The sequence below is a fragment of the Melanotaenia boesemani genome, chromosome 10 (genome assembly GCF_017639745.1).
Source record: "Melanotaenia boesemani isolate fMelBoe1 chromosome 10, fMelBoe1.pri, whole genome shotgun sequence".
Lineage (NCBI taxonomy): Eukaryota > Metazoa > Chordata > Actinopteri > Atheriniformes > Melanotaeniidae > Melanotaenia > Melanotaenia boesemani.
This window is the reverse complement of record NC_055691.1, coordinates 2,203,546-2,226,828: the sequence shown is the minus strand read 5'-3', so window position 1 is coordinate 2,226,828 and position 23,283 is coordinate 2,203,546. Positions and strand designations below refer to the sequence as shown.

General features: G+C 40.6%; 2 protein-coding genes across 2 annotated transcripts in view; one reads left to right on the top strand and one right to left on the bottom strand.

Moving 5' to 3' along the window:
* The window catches only part of LOC121647109 (voltage-dependent calcium channel subunit alpha-2/delta-4-like), a 91,381-nt gene that overhangs the window by 54,038 nt on the left and 14,060 nt on the right, over positions 1–23,283 (top strand). The window contains exons 25-28 of the mRNA XM_041996274.1: positions 1,286–1,394; positions 1,475–1,562; positions 18,058–18,119; positions 23,164–23,208. Of these exons, the coding sequence (XP_041852208.1) occupies positions 1,286–1,394; positions 1,475–1,562; positions 18,058–18,119; positions 23,164–23,208 (304 nt within the window). The remainder of the gene's footprint in view (positions 1–1,285; positions 1,395–1,474; positions 1,563–18,057; positions 18,120–23,163; positions 23,209–23,283) is intronic.
* Positions 3,304–12,853, bottom strand: LOC121647111 (leucine-rich repeat and transmembrane domain-containing protein 2-like). The gene is made up of 4 exons (XM_041996276.1): positions 12,810–12,853; positions 6,707–6,839; positions 5,559–6,242; positions 3,304–4,515 (listed from the first exon to the last, which is right to left on the bottom strand). Exons 2-4 carry the CDS (start codon positions 6,750–6,752, stop codon positions 4,037–4,039), a joined length of 1,209 nt encoding a protein of 402 aa, XP_041852210.1. The 5' UTR covers positions 6,753–6,839; positions 12,810–12,853; the 3' UTR covers positions 3,304–4,036.

The window sequence follows — 23,283 nt, the reverse complement described above, 5'->3', positions numbered from 1 at the left end:
AAGAAGAAACTGAGGCATGAAGCAAATAAAAGAAAGTTGGCAATTTATTAAAAAATACATTTAGACTCGAAACAGGCTGGTCCACACCATCCCCTTCAAAAGTTAAAATCTACACAAAAATCTAGCATTTATGATTTTTTTCTTTCAGCCATTCGCTCTGTCATGACCTGACGGTAAAAACGACTGTTGAGCTGCACAAAGTATTGGATGCAATAAAACGGCCATTTTACATTTCCTAAAAGATCCTGAGGGTTGTGAGACAAAAAAGTCAAAGCAAAAACAAACAAACAAAAAAAACAAAAGAATTTCCCATGCGCTGAGCTGGAGGACCCCGCAGGCTGTCCACAAAGACACCGGCTGACCCTCAACACAGACTGAGGTCCTACTGATGCTGACTTAGGCCCAATAACCATAAGATGGCATCTGTTAGAGAAAGGCTTTAAGAAGAAAAAACATCTTCAAAGGTCTCCTCTCACGTCACAAACTTGTCTGTTCAGCAGCAAACATGGGACACTGAAAGATGGAGGGAAGTTTGAACCTGGATGGTTCTGATGGCTTCCACCATTACTGGCATGATGAGGAAATCCCACTGGAGACTGGAGGCTCCATCATATTATCAAAAGCTTTTTCTTTAGTGGAACTAATGAGTTTCAAGTTGTTTCAGGTTGTCCAGCACATCAAGCTGCTGCTGGCTAGGAGGTGTTGCAGTGGGCTTCCCTCTTTCCTGAGGACCGGTGTCTGTGCGGTAATGATGGACAACGTTGCAGTTCATGATGCTCACAGACTACTTCCTACAGAGTAACATCGCTTTGTTGGACCATCCTGCACGTTTTCCTGATCTGAACCCCAGTGGGAGCATTTGAGGATGGGTGACTGGGGAAGTTTACATAAACAGACGTTAGTTCCAGACGGAGGTTGCCCTTCATGAAGCCGTCTCCACCACATGGAGCCACATTCCCATCAGCCTACTGTAAACAGGAAGTGGGCGGCTGAAAGGAATTTTTGGAGTGATCAACAAGAACGGTGGAGCTACTGAGTCTTTTTAGACACTTTTAGTTCTATTTTGGGTTTTTGGGTGATGATCTTAAACTTTTGATCAGCTGATGAACATCCTGTTTAGTCAGAGTTTTCAGTAAAGTCCCCATTTTTTGTCTGCTGCTCTTGTTTCTTGAAGCTCTACTTAGAACCAGGTTACGATCCACCTGTGTCAAATTGGAATACCTGTACTTTTCCTCTGGTCTTATGGTCTTAAGGCCATAAACATAAAAAAATTTCTTCTTCACAGGAGGTTCCTGACCCCATCTGATAAAGACAACCTGTTCACTATGGACCACTTCCCCCTGTGGTACCGCTTGGCTGTGGAAAACACTCCAGGGACATTTTACTACTACCCTGTTAACGACAAAGGTTGGTCGATCAACGTCATAACAACTATAAATATTTAGTTCTTTGGTCCTAAATCTTCTGTTCTGAGCAGAATTTTCTCTCTGCAGGAGTGAAATATATCATAGCAACGACAGCAGTGGCGGTTTCATCTGGAGGAAAGATGGCCATGGCAGGAGGTGAGTTTCTCTGTTGTAGCTCGTATCCAGTTATTCAGTTAATCACAGTGTTGGCTGATTTTAATGTGAGGACATCATCAGATTAACTGGTACCACACAGGTTACGCCCCTCTGGAGCAGATTTCTATTGACTAATCATTTCACTTTATCATCATTCCTACATGGAGACCAGAGTTTATTGGAAAGTCATGTCATGAGAAAAAGAAGTTTATGGCATGTTTTTCTGACTTTATAGTAATAATTGGAAATAATCTTTTCTTGATTTGTTTTTTAAAGAATTTCCTTAGATAAATTGTGGTTATGTTTGTCCTTAACCTCACTGAAATCCTTGTGGGTAACTTTGAAAGTTTCTGCACCATATGTTACTACGAATGATGTCACACATGCAGATCACTTCCACTCCCCATCCCCTTATCAGGACCACCTTGCTATTACCAGGTTGGACCTTTTTCCGTCAGAACTGCCTCAATTCTTGATATTATAGATTCAACATGGTGATGAAAATCTTCCTCAGAGGTTTTCTCCATATTAACATGACAGCATCACACAGCTGCTGCAGGTTTGTCGGCTGCATCCATGATGAGAATCTCCCGTTCCACCACATCCCAAAGCTGCTCTACTGGACTGAGATCTGGTGGCTGTGGAGGCCGGTGGAGTCCAGTGAACTCATCGTCATGTTCTAGAAAGCAGGTGGAGATGATCTGAGCTTTGTGACATGGTGCATTATCCTGCTGGAAGTAGCATCAGAAGATGCTCCACTGTGGTCATAAAGGGATGGACATGGTCAGCAACAATACTCAGTTTAAAAGGGAAGTAGATATGGTTGGTGCAAGGCAGCATGAATCCATGCTTTCATGTTTCTACCTAATTCTGACCCTACCTACCATCTTAAAGTGGAAACTCATCAGACCAGCAACGTTTCTCCATCTTCTATTGTCCAGTGTTGGTGAGTGTGTGTGAATTGTAGCCTCAGTTTCCTGTTCTTAGCTGGCAGGAGGCACCCGGTGTGGTCTTCTGCTGCTGGAGCCCATCTGCTTCAAGGCTGGACGTGTTGTGTGTTCAGAGATGCTGTTCTGCAGACCTTGGCTGGAACCAGTGCTTATCTGACTTCCTGTTGTCTTTCTATCATCTCCAACCAGTCTGTCCATTCTCCTCTGACCTCTGACATCAACCAGATGTTCTGGTCCAGACAACTGCTGCTCGCTGGATATTTTCTCTTCTTCAGACCATTCTCTGGAAACCCTGGAGATGGTTGTGGGTGAAAATCCCAGTAAATACTCAGACCAACAACCATGCCACGTTCAAAGTCACTAAAATCACCTTTCTTCCTCATTTTGATCAGTTTGAACGTCAGTAAGTTTTCTTAACCATGTTTACATGACTAAATGTATTGAGTTGCTTCCAGGGCTGATTAAAACTTTGTGTTAACAAGCAGGTGAACAGATGGACCTCATATGGTGAATTTCTGATGCTTGTAAGATTATCAGCAGAACATGCAGTGGATGTTTATTATTTATACATTTTTTACTAATTTAAACATATGCTGGCATTTCCAAAGGACCCCTCTTTCCTATCAAAAACATAGATGAGTTAATGTGTTGGATTATCTAGTCTGTGTTTATATTGATGGCTGAATCCTTCATCCTGTGAACTTCTATTGGGTTTTGTGCTTAGATAAATATCTTTGTAGCAAGAAAAAAATGCCATTTAGATAAATAGAGTTTATTATCTTCAGCTTGATTAACAGTCCTCCAGATGAATTTGAGACAGTGCTTGATGTGCTTATCAAAGAACATAAATTCAGACACATATTTGTAGTCGGAGCTTGAGTGATGAGGATGTGGACAATGTGCCACACTGGGCATGTTTTATATTGGCCTTTAGGATTTGTGCTGGTTAGAAGCTGGTGTAGCTAAAAGCTTGCCCTCTAGGTGGCAGTAGAAGTCTAGGATTGTTTAAATGCAGCTAATCTGGCATTACTCTGAGCAGCAGCCTGTTCATCTGAAGGAATTCAACAGGGTATCAAACAAAGGAACAAAGAATTACTTTAAAAGTTGACAAATATTAAATACACACATCTGACAGAGAGAAATGGAAATCTATGGAACAAACAGAGAATCTGACAGACGTTGCTACTTTAGGAGCTTGTGCCTTTTTGTGCTCAGATGCAAAGACAGACAACCTGAACAAAAATGTACTTTCACATTTCTAAGAAATAAGAACACAACTGAAGAAGCTGTAATGTGCAGAATTGGCAAAACAGCAACTTCTAAAGAGTTTAAAAGTTGGCTGAGAGATGCAGCGCAGGGAACAAGGATTCACAGAGCATCCACACAAAGAAGAGCTGCAGCATTCAGCCTCACTGGGCCCAGTCCAGCAGTTCATCAGAAGTGAGCTGCAGATGTTGTCTCAGCAGCGAAGCAGAAGCAGTCAGAACATCTGGGAAGGATGCATCATCAGCGTGCACAAGTGTGTCAGAAGCTGCTGATTCTATACCCATGCACGAAGTCGCAGGTCTCTTTGGGTGGCGACTCTGGCGTGTCAGGAGACGACATCTGCCCGTCCTCCAGGTCCGTCTCAGCAGCAGACTCGGCCATCAGAGGCTGCCCACGGCTCTTCATCTCTTTCTGGTACCGTGCCATCAGCGAGGCATACACGCAGCCGTAAGTTGCTGCGACCACCATCATGATGCACACTGTGCCACATACCACTCCCGCCACGATCTGCGTGCCATGTGCCCGCCGCACGCTAACAGGCCTGTAGCGCTGGCGAATGCACTCATCTGAGCTGCTGACCCGGCCAGGTGGGCAGGGGGGCCTGGTGGCGTGATCTGACGCCCCCTCCTTGGTGGGGCTCTGCAGGCAGTAGCTGAACATCTCTGCTGGCACACTGCGGATATCCCTGCCCTTCAAATCTCTGGGGAGGCTGCACTGCATCACATCTACCAGCCCACCTATAAAAGAGTCAGAGATGGGGGGACAAACGAGAGCAGGAAAGAGAAATAAAATTAGGAGAGACAAGGGAAGAGATAGAGATCATTTGATGTCTTTTCACAGCATACATCCAATCTGCCAGTGGGAGATTAACCTTTAAAACTCCAAGCCATCTTTTTGCTATTTTTGGTTCACCTCAACCCTGCTAATCACAGTCAACAACCAGACATTATTTTTCCAGGACTCAGCTGTCAGATTGTGAGGCTAAAATGATGTAAAATTAATGTATCAATAGATATAGCACCATAAAGTCCAACCAAAACGACACACAGATCAACAGAGACCAAGCCTTTTCTCTTCTGTATGTCATTATAAATCATTATTATCAAAAATACTGGCATTGAAACAAACACACAAGAGAATCTATTTACATATTTATACCTGTTTTCTCCAGCTGGTTCTTTATTCCAAGTATTTATGCTATTATTTATCTACAATCCTCACAAAACCAACGCAGCTTGTTTTTAGTGCTACTGTACAAAAAGACATCTTCTTATCTTTATTCCAACCATAGAGGACCATTATTTTTGTTCTTTTCAGACAAACATAAATGTTTCTGCTCACTTGTTGATCTTTGGCTGTTCCTGATTGGACATTGCCGTCAATTTAAACTCTCTGATTGGTGGAAAGTTTGACAGGAAGTGGCTTCATCATAATTTCCAAGTCAAAATAGAGGTCTTTTGGCAACGTACAGAAGTTATGATAGTGATCTTTTTTATTATGAAAATGTTATAAGTAATGGTTTTATCATATATCACTCATGGATTTACCATATAGAGTCTCTGAATAAATATAAATGTAACTTTTGTAGATCACCCAAAGGGTAAACTATCCATCACAATTTACCCCACAGAGTTACACACTACCGTTCCTGGGAAATTTTTGATGTTGCACTGTTGTGATAGTGCTCAGTGGTGCAGAAGATCTAGTGGAGTTTTAAGGGTTAATTGCTTTAATAATTCAGTTTTTGAACCACAGACTCAAGATTTTCAGCTCTGCTCACCCCTGTAAATCATCCACTCCATCCAGTGCTTGAAGTCCCTCAGTTTGCAGTTACACTCCCAGGGATTTCCCACCAGCCTCAGCTGCTGCAGCCCCACCAGGGGCTCGAACGTGGCTCTTTCCAGGGCTGCCAACCGATTGCTGGCTAGGGACAGCCAAGTGAGTCTCCGAAGCCCATCCAGCAGGCCCTTAGGCAGCCACAGAAGACCATTGGAGGACAGGTCAAGCCCCTGCAGCTGCCACAGCCCGTTAAAAACCTCCCTATTTAATCCGACACTCCCCTGACTTCCATTCAGGCTCTGGACAATCGGTGAGCTGCTGTTGAGGTCAGTTTTTGCCAGTTGTACACCGAGGTAGTTGGAAGAGAGATTTAACCAGTGAAGGCTGCTCAGGCCTAAAAAAGCTCCAGGCTGAAAGCTGTAAAAGTGATTCTGGGAGAGATCCAGGAGCTCCAGGCTGCTGAGGTTGAACATATCAATCTTGGCCAGGGAGGAGAGATTGTTCTGGGAAAGACGGAGAACCAGAGAGTCCTGGCCCAGCAGCTCAAGGACGGGGGTCAGAGAAAGGAGGCCAACAGCAGAGCAGTCGGTCGTGTTACCATAGCAGGAGCAGACATTCGGACAGCCGCCAGCTGAGCCCAGAAGGCCCAACAGGACCAGGACCAAACTGGCAGGGGCCATGCAGACTGAAAGAGACATGAGAAAGAAACAGATTCATCATTTAAACAAAATCCTGCCATTTGCAGCATGTTTGGTCTGTGATCCTGAACTCTTTTTTTTCATTGTCATATCATTAACCAAATGTTTTGATCTGATGGCTTAAAGGGTTCATTTATACATGCACTGACAGATTTCCAGTTGTTCTGAAGATTTTCCAGCTCAACTCGCTGATCTTGGGAACGGAGAAGCTCTGATTACTCAGTGATGGGGAACATTTAGAAGTAAAACATAACTTTATAACTTTATTTAAAAAGAGTTCTTCATGATGTGTTTCCTCAACATCAGTGGATTATGTAAGGAAGCAGATTATGTTAAAATGCTGGGAAAAGAGCCTCACTGTAGATCCATCTCTCTGAGACACTGAGCATAAATAAGAATAGTATGGTAGTTGGATTTCTGCTGGGTGACGGATAAATGGGTGGAGACTCACCCAGACTCTCCAGATGCTTTGGTCCATGCTGGTCACAGTTCTTCATGTCTGGACATCAACTCTGCTTTAACATGAGGCTGGCATCTGGAAAGTCTCGTCTTGTTCTGGGTCACATCCAGCTTCGGAGAGCATCCTAAACAGCAGAAAAGGAAGGAAAAGCTATTCAGCACCATGATTTATGGCTGCTGATTCCAGATCTAGGAAATTCATTTCAAAAGCATCGAATGGTAGATTTTCACAAAGAGAATTCTTAGAATGAAGCTAACAAGTGTTTGGTAGATTATTTCTTTGTTACTTATCAACACTTCTTGATAATGAATCTCATACTGTTGGAAATTTGTAAGGACAATGCATTTTGGGGTGAGCAGCAACAGTTTGGTACCTCCTCTTCATGCTGGTCACCAGTTTGGTTACACACTGCTGTGGCATGCCATCCCATTCTCAACCAGCATCCAGCCAATGCAGCTGTGTTGGTCATGCCAACAGCAGCTCAAGCTGATCCCACAAGCGTTCAATGGGGTTTAGATAAGGACTGCAGACAGGTCATCCATCCTCTGTAGGTAGCTGAATTCAGTTTATTTGAATTTGACTTTATTTATTTGACATGGACATACACAACAATACACGGATCTAAAAGGGAAATATGTTTTGTTTCAGGCTCTAGCAAGTCCCTGCAGTCCCTGGCCAGGTAGAAGTTAAAGCACTCAGTAAAAAGAAACAACATTATCTATTAAAACATACGCAGAAATTTCCACACAACAGTTCATTAGCGTGAACAGGTTGGATAAAAGCCAATCTTTGGTTGGGCATGAAAGCATCTTAAAGTTTGTGCTCATGATTAATTCAGTTGAAAAATTGATCCACCGACTTGTGGCTGTATAAGTGATGGAAGATTGGCCAAATGTGGTTTTACGTCTGGGAACACCACATTTGCCTCTTGCCGTTGACGGTGTCGTCCTTGGGGTTTTCTCTGATGTAAGAATTAGGAGCAGCGGAGCTCTGAATTATTTTAAATAGAAGGCAAACCTCTGAGTATTTGATGATATATATGATGTTTTTAGGATATTTCAATGGTAGTACAGTCAGTTTTTATTATAAATTTTGAGTGCTCTTGTGTGTGGTAGAGATTTACATTCCTGAGACCAACTCGTCTCATGTCATGTCAATCAAATTGTCAATCAAATTTTATTTGTATAGCTCTTTACATTAACAAAAGGTACTCAAAGTGCTTTACAACAGACTCATAAAAAGTACATTAAAACTATGCATAGAAACATAAAATAATTGGAATAATTGGAAAGTGCTGCAGGGAATTAAGAGCCTTCCAGAAATGAATAAAACGGACGAAAAGGTTTGCTTGGGGCCCCACCTTACCTTCAACTGTCTGCAGCTCCACGAGGACTCACTTTCATTTATTGCATTGGTACTATGTGAAACAAAAGCATTACTTCTGGACTTCGGGGTTGGTACTGATCTCCTTCCAACAAGCCTTTTTCAATCTCCTGAGCAGAGCCTGATGTGTAAGGAAGAGGAAGAGGAGTTTTATGTGCCGATTAAAGAACATCTCCAGCCCCTCACAGGCCCAGCTCATGTTATAATTCTTGTTTATCCTCAATCTGTTTCATTTCTTTTTTTTAAGATTAAAGAGAACATAGAAAGTGGAATAATCCTCTTGAGTTTTTCAGCAAGCAACATCAACAGAAATGTTAATGCCAACTTTTCCTCTTCTTAGCGCCCAGGCTGGCCATTGTTACAGCCCGTTTTTATTTCTGTTTGTTTTTAAGTCGTTTTCCTTCTCTCTGATACCTTTGGCAGTTTTTGGATGTACAGATATGCAGTAGGAAGTGTGCAGGAGAGATAAAGCTGCAGACAAAAAGAAAACTACCATCACTCTATCATCTGTCTGTAACTGCTGTAAAAAGCCGGAGAAGCGCTGCCTCAAGGTCTTTCTTTTGTTCCAGACCTTTCTTTTATCAGGCTGGCACAAAGATGCCAGTCACTCAGCTGCTGACTGCATCGGGCAGGAAGAAGCCTTCAGGCCACAGCCGACTGTACAAAGCCAGAGAAACTGCAATGAGTGGGGGGGCATTTGAACTAACTGAGAGGAAAGTGGGACTCTTAAAGCACGTTTGACGTAATTTTGTATCATCAAGAGACTAAAGCTTACAAGTTAGAGCCTCTGTCCTGAGGTTAGATGATTTCATTCAATGTCTGCAGCTTTTCTATTTTTTATTTCCCTAGATTTGACTGCATGTTTTAAACCTTTTCACAAAGGACAGACGTTCAAACTTGCCTCTTTTTTTAGTTATATGTGTGTATGTATGTGTGGGAAAAATTAAACAGCTGGTAAACAACTGGAGGCCACATTGGTTTCAGGATGAACTGGGCATTGATCAGCTTGTGGAATATCATGTAGAGAAGATGCAGATGAAGTCTGCACATGTCTGACAGAAAAAGGAGGATAGAGTTATGTATGTGCATCTGATTGATTTGGGACCAACGCTGTGCCTCATGAAAACTCTCGAACACCAGTTCAGCTGCAAGCCCAGGACCGGGGGCAGGGGGAGGGTCCAGCGTGTCATCTTCTGTTTATCAAGAGCTGAAGTTGCTGCTGGTTGCTTGTCGTTCGTTTGTCCTCCTCTCTCTCCGCCCCACATGAAGTGTCTTTCTTTGGACTGGTGACATTTAAGGACTCCACTCAGAGTCCTGAGGCGGCTGATTGACGGTCGAGGATTATCTTTACCTCACAGCTGCTTTGTTGCACATTTATTTTAATAACTTAAAGAATAAGATGCTTTTGATGATTAGTGTTGGTAGACTGAGCCTCAAACTTTGGAGGGGTTGAAATTTCCCTCCAGCGCTACAGACACATTAGTTTTGGAGTTTTCAGTAAATATCTTAACATCTTGAGGGTGGATTAATACAGAATATTGTGCATCCTGCCCCCAGTTTGTAATCACTGAAGTTAGGATGCTGTTGTTGTGTGCACTTCTTGATCAAGTAAATCATGTCCTACCCTCTTCTCTGCTCCTATTACATGTTAACAAGTATTTTTCCTGTAAAGACCTGAGAGGAACCCGATCACTGAAGTTGTTACATGACATAAAGCATCTGCTTATATGCAACTGTGTATTTAAATCTATGAAATTCAGGTTTACCGGAGCTTCTGGTTTTCTTTTTGCATGTTAAATCCTCTTTTTTCTGCCCTACTTATCTTCTAAATGAAGTCCAGGGTTTGTTCAGTAATTACTGAAATGAGGAGACGTCAAATGAAGCGACTGAGATGTACAGTGTAATTACAGTGAACGTCTCAGTGGGTCTGCATGGAGAAATCTTGCCATCCTGCCCCGTGTGTCAGCCAGCCTGATTAGCAAAAAAAGTAAAAGTATATTATAGGTCCTCATTTCCATTAATCCATCTGGCAACGCATGTTTTTATTTTTAATCCCAGAAACATCATTCAGAATTCCTTTTCAACCCTCATGGGTTGCCTACATTTACTACACGTTCAGGTCATTTTAGGACGAAGAAGTCCTCTCCCAAAAAGCTGATATAAAACATTACAGAACAATTTTTTTTTTTTACTTTTTTTTGCTCAAAGCTTCAGCTCTAATCAATGCTACAAAATATGTAATTATTCAAATTATTTTAAACCTTTAAATAACAATTTGATTGCATAGTGTCACCACTGGATGACGAAAAAAAACACACATAGGAATTATTTTTAGGGGTCTTAAATGGACTTAAAATAAGTAAATAAAAATTTATTTTAATCTTTAACTGAAATTCCAATCCCCCTAACATGTATTACAAGAAAATAATTGTTATTTGTACTTAAACTTACAAAAAATGGTGACATGTGATCAAACTATATCAAACTGATGTTTGTGATGGATTTTATCACTCCTTAAAAAAAAAAAAAAAAACTGTGAATAAATCCCCTGTTAGAGAAAGTAAAGAGAAAATATCTTTCAGACTTCTCAGAGGCCATTAGAGCAGCTTGTCAAATGCGCCATCATCCAGCTTAGACGCTGGCCGCGCAGTAGGGACGGGTCACGGATTAAAACCTCCAATCCCCCAGCAGGACCGGAGCCTGTTCAGGAGTCCAGATGGTGTCAGAACAACTGGCCCGCTCAGTACTCTGCTTTTACAGCCATACCAGCGCCACCATCTGCTGTTTTGTTTAGGTTTTTGTTTGCAGGACTTGACAGGATCAGCAGTAAATGATGCAGACGGCCTTGTAAATGCTGAAGCTGCAGGAGGAGAAACGTGTGATGGCATGAAGCACTTTCTGCTCCATCATCAGGAACCATGCTGGGGCTCTGCTTCAGGGGAACAGTTAAACTCCTGAATGCATCTCTTGATGTGACCAGTTCTTTTCATTCCATATCCATTTGTTTCTCACCAAAGAAAAACACTTTATTACATTCCTAGTATATTATTACTGCAGGCTTAAATGACTATTTTTATGTATTCAGCTATTATATTAAAGCTTATAGATGTGTAGCAACCACTGATGTACAAAGTGCAATAAGGCCAATAACATAACTTGACATTTAATATAATTCTGCAAATGGTTGTTTTCTGACCTTGTATGAAAAAAGTCTGTGAACATGTAATAACTGCAGCTGAAGCTGTAATAATACATAAATATGGTTGTATCTTTCAGAAATATCTAGTATTGTTAGTAGTTTTTGTGCAGTTTTCTTAAAAAAATAAGTATGAATACATTATTGTCAACATATTATGTTATTGGCTTCAGTGCATAATCAGATGGTATAAGATGGTCCTAGTTAGTTGTTGCTATCGCTGTTGTAAAGTCATCTTCCCATGTTCCTAACACTGCGTCTTCCTCTGCCCATAAACTTCACATTATGTACATAAACATGGATTAGGAAATGATACAGCAAAGGTTTCTTACTGACGATGGTCTTCAGGCTAAAATGTCTTCTTCCTCACAGGCTTTGTTTTTAAATGAAGTGAACCACGGTTCATATTCTGGTGAAGATTTTTTTAATTTAATATAATCTGTTTGTGCTAAATCCAGAAGAAAAAAAAGAAATCCAGAGTTCTGCAGGGGCATTGTTCTGCATAACTGTTCCCCTGAACGCCCCCCTTTTCTGTTTCCACTTGTTATAAAGAATGACTGCAACTGTAAAATGAAAAAGAAGAGCACAGAAAAATATCCCTGATGCTGCTCCTACAGTATGTCTCCAGCAAATATCCTGACTGTGCAGAAACTCAAGTTCTCTGTCTTTTATCCTTTCAGTGTGTGTGCTTATTGGTTGAAAATGTGGTACATGAAGCAGCTTACAGGAGCAGCTTTCCCTTTATGTGGCAAAGTGGAAGGCAATTATTTCGATTTAATGCTCCACTGTTGGGATTTTGCCGTTGAAGTCCTGCCATGCCATGCTCGCAGCTTCATCTGCAGTGCATCGCTCCAGTTTCCTGGGCTCTAACCTGGCACCCTGCTAGCTGCTTAATGGCCTCTGACAAGCAGCGTCTCTCCTCCCCGTGGCTGCACTTTTCCTCCAAACAGCCTGGGAATGAGGCAGCCGAGCATTCGGTCCAAAAAGGCCCAGAGCACAAACACACTGCAGCAGAGATGAGCAGAAAAGCTACAGAGTAAACAATAAGCATGCAAACACTGGCTGCAGGCCAAGCAATCACACCCACCGGGTTTCTGACTCTATTAAAGCACGGACATTAAGATGTTAGCTGAAGAAGTCAGTCTAAAACCTGCAGAGGTGAACTTTAGAACCTATTGGTTCAGTTTTTCCCACACAACAGTTTATTTAAAGAGCTTTTATTGTGGCAGAAATATGATTTGTGACAAATTAACACAAAGTTGAGACAACATGGTTTCACTCTGCAGCTCAAAGTTTCATCCACTGCAACATTTCCTCACTTCATGGAAGTTTTTTTTAGTACTGAGCCTAATTACTCCAGAATTAATCATTAGCTGCATGCCTGCCTTGTTGCAGCATTTATATTTCAGAACAGTAAAGTTCCTTCAAGTAAAGAGGATTGTGATAATATTATTGGTTTCGCGGCACATGAACACCAATGTTATAATATTTACTGCACACAGAGGAGCCACTCACCATCTGCAGGGTTGTTTCAGCCTCCAAAGACAGGAAGACAATAGCGTTCTCCTTCTCCTTCATCTGCAAATCCTTTTTATGAATAAGGAATTAATCTTAACAAGAAGGTACCCTGAATGCACCACTCTGGTCTCAGTTTAAAGTGACAGAAGCACAAAGCTCCGACGTGACTTAGTCCACATCCAGCACCGCTCATAATCGCCCTCCTCCTCTTCATCCACATCCCTCACTCTGCCACCTTCCTCTGATGGTCTGAGCGCTCGCTCCAACACACTCCCAGCCCACCGACTGAGGAGGGGCAGAAAGAGAGAGAGACAGAAAGAGCTGGAGAGGCCACATGATGCTGCTGATGGTGTGTGGTAGTGTGTGTGTAATGTGCATTAACGCAGTTTGACAGAAATAGTAACTGCAGAGTGTGTTTGCAGCTGCAGGCTGTGTGTTGGTTCCTCACTATTTTCCTGCCCATGGTAAACATTTCAATTACATTTAAAATAAACTTTACACCTAAAATAAGATCAAAATGAAAATTCTCAAGTCGAGTGTGGGCAGGGGTTTTGAGGATGGGCAGCCATCAATAAAAATAAACGAGAGCCATCACTGCAGCTGGAAACACTGTCAGTGTACACACCAGAGCAAATACACACACTGTATGGAATTTATGCATAGATGCACAAGAAAATAATTGTTTTTAACCTGGATTTAAAAGTGTCAACATTTGATGAAAGTTTAATCTCCGCTGGCAGTTTGTTCCACTTGTTTGCAGCATGAAAACTAAAGGCTGCTTCTCCATGTTTATTCCACACAGACATTTCAGTTAGATTGTAGTAAAACCTTTACAAATGTCTTTACAAAATGTCTCTAAAAACAGACAGAAATAAAAAAGTGAGAATTGGTTTTGGGGATGTGTAACATGATAAGATGTGAACACCATTTTTTGGCTGCAGGGGTAGAGGAGAAGCCAGGGTAGCGGTGCCCACCTCTGAAATCTGATTGGACAGTATAGTTGCCACCTCAGGTGATTGACAGGCCACTGGAGGAGGACAGAAACATCTTTTGAGACCGGCATGGATCACCAGTATCGCTTAAAGTAGTTTCCTTTAAAAACTTTGAAATTTGGCTGTATAGAAGACATTTTGTCCCTGTGCAGCTACCACCAATGTGATGCAAGGCTATTAACCTGACGTTAGCATGACACGAAGCAGTGCTAACTGGTCATAGCACCAGATTAGTTTTAAGATAATGTGGGGAAACCATGTCATATCTGAACATAAACTATAAAGATGCTCAAAGAGTACCTCAGTGTCTAGGTATTTAGCGCTGACTAAGCTGGAGCTACAAAATCTAGTTTGATTGAAACAGGAGGCTAGCGAGGCTGCTAGTTGAGTCAGTCTTGGTGAATTTGTGATGAAGTTCATGATGGTTTGTCATCAGTAAACTTAAAGACGGAGTTTGGGTTGTGTCTGGAAGTGTAATCATCAGTGAAGTCAAGCAGGGGCTGAGGACTGTGTTGACCTAGCCACAGATGGGGTTCTCCAGACCCAGAGCAGTGGGCTTCCAGACCAGCTTGGTGGAAATGATGGTGCTAAGTACATATATAGTATATAATCAATAAAGAACATCCTCTGCACTGATCTTCTGGAAGGGGAATGGTTGCATTTACATGATCTCACGCATCATTAAACACAATTCATTTCATGCATATTACACTCACATTCACTAACACATAAGCAGAAACAGCCAATGTTGTCCTGCAGGTTTAATCACCAGTAGCTGCAGCTGTGTTTCCATTAATTTGCTTTTCTCTGTCTTCCTGCAGGTGCTCCTTAGGATTGTCTGCTTTGTTTTGTTACAGAGGTTGTAGGATGTTTTCCGCTAGGTTTTTTTTACAGTGGCTGGTGCTCTGTTGTTGATGCGGATTTCTATCATTTGTATCATTTATCCTTTTTACTTCAAGATCTACTTTCTTTTCCTGTCCAGCATGAATTTATAATTCAGCAATAAACAAATTAAAAATTAAGAATAATACTTCAGTATCAAGAGGAGCCTTTTATCCATCAGACTTCTCTTGGCAAAGAAGTTTCTCTGTCATGAAGATGGACAGGAGAAAGTTGGAAAAAAAAAGACACGGGACCAATCATTTAAAAATATCCAAAATAAATCCCAGTTTCATTTCCAACTGAAGCAGATTGTAGATCCAGATAAGTGAATGACAACAAAGCAGTGCGGAACATGTTAAAATACTTAGAACTTTCATTGTTTTAGCTGGCTTTGACTTTCCAGCCAGCAGATACTCACTACTAACTCACCACTCACTCCTAACGGAGCGTATCAGGAGAGCAGGCTCTAAAATATGTGTGTTATGAACGTTGAGTCGTGAATCATGACTAAATGTGTCGGGGGTATTTGTTCCATTGTGAACTCGACCTTGCGGACTGCAGCAGAAACAGTGGAGCTGCAGTGCTGAAGGGTGGCGATAAGGACGCTGCTGACGGAAAGGAGTAAAAAGAATGATGAAATGAAATCAAACAGCACAGCACAACAGGATCGCTCTAAGTCTGCAGGAGGCTGTTTCATAAGGATGCAGGAGAGTGATGCCTACAGAGGTTTAATGGCACTAAAGGTCAGGATACTACATGAACACAAATGCAGCATTACTTTACATTTTCTCCTTCCTATAAACCTGCTTCTGTGCAGTTAGCATCAGTAGTTTCAGTTTAATGTTTCATCATCTGTACGTGAAAGCACCAACGTCCCCATAAGTCTTACTGGATGCTGAATGGATTTCACCAAGACCCAGAACAAAGTGCAGGTGATACCTGACTACCATGCCTGTGGAGAGGTTAGTGAAGTTTATAAAAACAAAACTCTAATCAGTCAATCAAATGGCAGCAATGCAATAAGTTTAGACATGTAAACATGGTCAAGATGACTTGCTAAAGTTCAAACTGACCATCAGAATGAGGAAGTAAGACCACACCGGGTGCCTCCTGCCAGCTAAGAACAGGAAACTGAGGCTACAATTCACACACACTCACCAACACTGGACAATAGAAGATGGAGAAACGTTGCTGGTCTGATGAGTCTCCATTTCAGCTCCACATTCAGATGCTCGGCTCAGAATCTGCTGGAAACATCATGAAAACATGGATCCATGGATCAGTTGCTGCTGCTGGTGTAATGGTGTAATGGTGTGGGGGATATTTTCTTGACCCACTTTGGTCTCCTGAACGTGGTTTAACCAGCACAGCCTACCTGAGTATTGTTGCTGACCATGTCCATCCCTTTATGACCACAGTGGAGCATCTTCTGATGCTACTTCCAGCAGGATAATGCACCATGTCACAAAACTCAGATCATTTCCACCTGCTTTCTAGAACATGACGATGAGTTCACTGGACTCCAGTATATTGCAGATGTGATGATGACAAGAAGTGAACATTGATTTGAGAACATAGGTGCTGTACAGACCTTCCTCACAGACTTGATTAGAGTTTATCCACATGCTAACAGACTGCTGGGACTACTTGCTACCCTGTAAAGTTCCTTAGATCTGCAGGCTGTTGTTTTTACTCGTAAATCTCTCCAACTACATCATTTAGTTGTAGTTAGTACATGATCAGTGGTTCATGCAGTCACTGCCCACCACTTCTTGACATCACTCGCTTTTTTTAAACAGTATGGTTTATTAAAAGGATGATTTATCACATTATTCTTTTCAACAAACCTGGTTCTTTAAGTTCAGCTAAAATGTCAGTCTGATTTTTGACATTTAATGTTCTTTATCAGAGTTCTTCTCCAACTTCTTACTGAAAGCAGTTTTATGTTCCAACTAAATATATATATATATATATATATATATATATAAATGTATATCTGAAGTCTAAAAGCTAAATAAAATAGAGATGATTGCAGCCTGCAGCTGTGTAAGGCAGAGTGGTGCTGCTTTATGTATATATATATATATATATATATATATATATATATATATATATATATATAAATATATATTATTTCTGCATCAACTTCTTCCTGTTCCTCTTCCTCTTCTCTGGTTTGTTCCTTTCGCTGGTTGCATGTTAGCTCAATACTAACATTATTATAACATTATTTTAGTAAATAGGTAGTAAAAAACCAACGTTTACACTGCAGTGGTGCTAAGCTGATTGAGAACATAGATGCTAACATTGACTTTCATATTACAGTGACTAACCTCTCCATTTGTGTTTTAAGGTGAATGTGGTGGATCCAGCGTCCTAGATTTTTTTTATACCACATATATAGCAGTTTGTTTCTCTTGTTTTGGTTCCTCTTTATTACGTTTTTAATAATCAAAACTTAGAGTGGTTTTTTAGAAATAGGTGTGTTGAAGCTGCTATGCTGCAGTTGTGATTGACTGTTCTTGTGTGACGTTGGTGTTCCGTCTGGAGAAATGACAGCACACAACACAGACAGAGAACAGGGAATCAGACAAAAAGAAGATTGTGAAAAAAAATAAAATTGTTCACAAGTCCAAGTCGAGTATCAAGTCTTTTTAGTGTGAGTTCAAGTCGAGTATCAAGCCACTGGCAATGCAACTTAAGTGCGACTCTCAGACGCGAGTCCTCATCTCTGGTTGCTATACACATCACTAAAAACAACACAAATCCTGCTACAGATCTCTGAGGAACCCCAAAAACAGTTAATGTTTGTTTATTTATGTAAGCTGAATAATTTATTACATTTTTGTCAAAGTCTATAAATGATAATCTAGCTCTAAATCTAGCACAATTCCTTAATATTTCATTAAATACTAATAACCTGAGGTGGTAATATACTCTCATAAAAAAAAGATATGTAATCAATTTGAAGCCAGCAAAAAGACAACTTACAACATACAGTATGAGAACATCCCTTCACTTGACATTAACAGATTACCTAAAGGCTATTTTTGGGCCTGGCTCTTCATTCAGCTCTCTCCTAATTGTTGCTTGTGGAAATGGGTTTGATATTCATGGTGATAAAGCTGCTACATCACTGAGACCATGTCTTTATGTAGACCACAGGGAGCTCACACCATCAGACTCATCAGTGTTTACATCCATTCATTAGCGTCAGGACACGACAGAAGCGAGGCCAGGGTTGGATTGATTTCCTGTCCTCCTTCCTTACTCCACAAACACAGCAAACTGTTCAGCTCTGCCTCTGCAGAATCCATCCCATCCTGCGTCTGTCTTAATGCTGAATGTGTGTGTGTGTTTTCTATTTTTAGCTATCGGGGTGCAGATGTCCTTGGATTTGCTGGAAAAGAGGTTCTGGGCCATTGCCAAGCAGGTGACCAGAGGACTCAGATTCACACACATCATCAGCTGTTGTTTTTGGAGGCAGTACACTGACTTTTACTTTAGAGGCTGATGCTAACCTGAACTGACTGATCACAGCATCATCTGACCACAACAACACACATCTGATAAAACCACCCTGCAGAGTTTAACAATGATTATCCTTCCTTAAAAAAAGAGAAAACAAAACAGCACACAACTGAATTTATCTTTTTTTCTTTTTATATAAAAGATATAACAAGTTTTCATACCCCTGTTCAAGCTCCTGGTTTACCAGAATCAATCATTTCCCCTCCTTTAATGTGACCTTTAATGACCTGAACAATTCTGGAAAACAAACTGATCTGTTTGAGGAGAAATATGAAAGATAAAGAATGTAAGCTGAATGCATAAGTATGGACATCCAAAACTAATACTTACCACTGAAACTCACTCTAAGTCTATCAAATTGTGAAGACATCTCTGGATCTCATCCCTTTTTGAGTCACCACACAGACTTTCTGTTGGATTCTGGTTCTGGTTCTGGACCGTTCCAGAACTTTATGTTCTTTAGTTGATCTGGATGTCTGTCGTGTTAAAAGGTGAAATAATAATAATAATAATTACAAGAGGGGAATGGCGATAGGAAAAATACCTGAATAAGTAAAGCAGGAAAACGACGAATAGATCTGAAAATAATTAAATTAAATTAAATTAAATTAAATTAAATTTTTTTTCTTTTTTTTTTGTCTTGGATGATTTTCTTAGTCAGAAAGTGGAGTTGGGCTGATACCGATATTAGCGTGGGAAATACTCGCCAATCCTTCCATTAGTAAGGGAATCAGGATCAGCAAGAATTTATGTCTGAACACCACAGGTTCGAAATCATAATTGCTTTTTCCAGCCCAGCCCACCACACACAGACACAGGAAGTCTTGTATGAAGATTGTTCTAAGCTGCTGGGCGGAGAAGCAGCAGCACGTGAGTCACGGCTGTGCTAACATTTAGCATTAGTGGTACATCAGCAATCTGGCAAAAATCTCAAGCAACATGCCTAATCTAATGGGCTGATGTTTCTACACCAGCAACCTTATAAAACATTTGGGTTGGCATCACTTTAAAATGCACGAGGAGTTTGTTGACTTAGAGGAAAAGTTCAATGAACCGTAGCAGCAACAAACACTTGTAAATGCTTTTAAAAATTCACAAAGGAAAGCCAGAAAGACACTTTAATAACAAAGAGAGTTTTACCACGTATTGTCCTGGACGACCAGTCTCTGTTCATCGTGGAAAATGTTAACTGTAAGTCCAATTCCAAGATTATTTTTAAAGAAATTCTTTGATTTCTTTTTATCTACTGGGTAATTTATGTGGCAATCATTGTGTTCATGTGTTAATTCATGTTTTATAATTTAACTATGGCTGTCAAATGATTAACATTTTTAATCAGATTAATCACAGCTTACAAATTAATTAAGTAGGGGATCATGCCCGACGAGGTTGCCATTATCATAAATTAATGGACGACGCAGAGGTGTGAACTGTCCGACACGAAGCGGAGGAAGGTTGCCTCCGCGAAGTCCAATAATTTATGATAATGGCCACGTCGTCGGGCATTATCCCACCTATACCATGGTCCATTAAGAAAGATAGAAATATTAAATAAATTAATAATGCGTTAATGTTGTTTTTACAGGTAAAATCGTAGGTTTTTCACAAGAAGCGGTTGAGTGGACTATTTTGTTGTGACGCGTTGCCAGGGTAACCGGCTCTGACACAGCACCTTTGTGTCACGGCCGCAGACCGTTGCTGTAAGTCTGTCTGCAGCCTCCCTGACCAGTTTTCATCTTTCCATCGGTTTGCTGTCTGTGAAGCAGGACTTCTGCTGCAGCAGGAAACTGAGGAAATGTCTAGAAAATCCTCAGAAGACGGCTAGACTTTATCTGAAGTTAATCAGTCTCTTTAGGTGATTGAAGTTACTGGTTGTAATTTATTTATTTTATTTTGGTCTCAATTTATATCACAGACGAGGTGTTTATGATATAAAAAAAGAGACTTGTAACATGAGTGTCAAAACAGTTTCTATCCACTGTATGTAGAACTAGAATAGATGTCCATGTATTTAGATTTTCTTGGTGTACTTCTAGATTGCTACAAATGCAACTGTGAAAACGATAGAGCTTGATGCAATCAGTACACAAACTTAAAAATAGAGAAGTTTGAACCCTTTTGGAGAGGATATAAATGTTAATGGTGTCCTCCAGATTGAGCAGAGGGAGAAATCTGGGACTGAATCAGCTAAACTTGTTAAAATGCATCAACATCTCCACAGGACACCGTTCAGTTTGTCCAGACTGGGACACAACAAGCTGACTTCAGCTTTAGTCAACTTTAACATCATATTTTGAGTTTGTGTCACAAACTCCGGGACTCAGGAATGGTCTAAAGTTTTTGTTTTAATGGTGGTGAATGGAGAAAGTCTGTGAATTCACTTAGTGGCAGCTTTAAAATGAGTATTATAGCGTGTATGATACAGTCTGTGATAGAGTCCCGGTGAGGATCAGCAGATAGAGAATGAATTATTCATTCCAGCCCTTTGCACTGCTGAACTTTACTCTGCACACCAGCTTGTACCAGTGTTTGCTCTGTTTGGTGGATCTGAAATGATGTTTACCTCTGAGGGCAAAGAAAGTCAGATTGGGCAGAAAGCAGGAAACCTTTATGTTAGCTGTTGCTCGAGTCTAAACTAATCCACACTAACATTTCACTACAAACCCTCACCATGTGCATCATCAAGTTTCCACAGATAAGGAGAGAGTTTCTCTGTGTGACTGCGGAATAATAATCCTCCAGATTTTGACGTCATTTTTTTTCCTCTGTGTTAATTTGAGGAAAGAAGCCATTAAGAGCAGGTATTAAGTTTCAGACTCTTCATTAAGATTAAAATTGAATGTGTGCAGGAAAAGGTCAAATAGGTTTAAAACTGCTGGATTTTAGCCTCAGCAGACCAAACTGTGGTCACAGTCTTTGTTTTTGCTCTCACTGCTGCATGCCGTCACAGCTCAGCTGATTTGGATGGATTTAAAGACACCACCATCTCCCATAAACCCAGTGTTTGTTAAACACTTCTCACCTGATGACCAGAGTTATGCTATTTTTATGACCTTTTACTACTTTTTAATGCTTTATTTGCATCATCTGTAATGCTTTTCACATTTTTTGTAAACACTTTGAATTGTCTCACACATGAATTGTGCTATACGAATGAACTTGCCTACATACGTCCTGCTGAAGCTGGGAGCTGAGGCTGATCCTGGGCAGATGTCTTGTAGACGTTGACAGTGTAAATAATGTTATTAATGGAAGCTGACAGCTGCAACAGGACAAATTAATGGATTTACAATACACCATGAGCTCATCTGACAAAACTAACTCCCTCTCTGAGAATCAAATTGCTAATTCCTGTCATTTTAAATTAACACTAAGCCTCCTGATGAACATGTTCATTTTTCTGGTTGTGAGAAGGGCTGGGTATCAGCACTAATTCCCTGAATCGATTTGATTCGATTTACAACAGCCTATTTCAATTAGATGTCAATTAAATCCGATTCGATATCGATTCATTTACATCTAATTATGTAACACCACCTATTTTTCTTGAATATTAAAGACGATGTCGGATGGCTATTTTTTTTTTTTTTTTATTATAAAACACTGAGTGCATTTACTTGACAATCAAAATCAGTTATCTGGGAGTAATCAGATTACTGTAGTAATCCGATCTGACACATCTACATTCATTTCTGAAGTACCAGCAGAAATAAAAATAAAAAAAATACAGGACAAAAAAATTAAACTTCATAAATGTCCTGATGACAGCGTTTAATTCAGTGGAGTCGTTGTAAATATTCTTAAAGTTCAGAGCTCAGATAACGTGTTGATGTTAATAAAACCTACAAAGAATACTGGATCAATTTAAAATCATAATATGATTCAGAAATTCCTTCAATGACGGCGATTCAGCTTGTTCAGCTGTGCGAGTTGCCGTGACGACTGTGATGGCGTAACACCGGAGCAGGAGAAACACTCCATCTGCTCCTCACTGGAGCAAGATGCTTCCATCTTCAGCTGCCTGAGAGAATCTAGAAAACTCATATTTTTGTCTGATTTTCAGCTGGTTGATGTGTTTTCGAACACGTGCACCCTGTCCTCTGACGAAAACCGGTGTGTGCGTTCATGTGTGTGTGTGTGTGTGTGTGTGTGTGTGTGTGTGTGTGTGTGTGTGTGTGTGTGTGCTCACTGCCCTGGACACAAAGCAGCTATGACATGCCGTCATGTAAATCAGATAAACAGCATCAGACTGTTTACTGTTTCGTAAAAGTAAAGCTGTTAAGAGGAAATGTGACTTGAAATGACCATATTGGAAACCATGTGCATGGTGACATCACTTCCTGATGTGAAACGCGGCAGCGCCCGTTAGCATTAGCTGCTAATATGAGCAGTAATACGCTGAAAAAGACTTTTTTGCAGACCACACTGGTGAATGAAAACACCTGAACTGGAGGTAAAACAGGAAACCAGTTGTGTGTATAAATGCTAAGATCCTGCTGAGCCTTAAGTCCGCCAGAGTAGGGTCACGTTACCGGAAACGAGGACATATAAAAAAATCGATCTCCAAGTTTTATGAATCGATATTGGATTTATTTAATTGAATCGATTTTTTTGACTCAGCCCTCGTTCTGAGTCATTCTTCTTTTGGGTGGAAACCAAAGCAGTGACACTTCTGTAATAGCTGAGGCAAAGTTTAGAGGATGTTTATTTATTATTTATTTATTTATGTTTATTTACTCTGATGAGAGCTCAGCGTCACAGAGTTCATGTTAGCATGTTAGCATGTTTTGTTTTGGGGGATTTTACTCACATCATTTTTCTGTGTTTTTTTCTTTCAGCCTGCTGATACAGATGTAAGTTTACACTTTAATCAATTCATTTTTATTAAGTGTTTTTGAGTTGTGCCTCCTAATGTCTCCACCTCACCTTCTTTCCTTTTCTCTCAGTGCACCAACATTGAAGGTGTGTGTCCTCTGAGCTGTGAGAGTGACGTAAGTACTCAGCTGAAGATGTTGTGCTCTTCATCTAACCTCATCACCATCATATAGAATAAACATCTCTGTTTC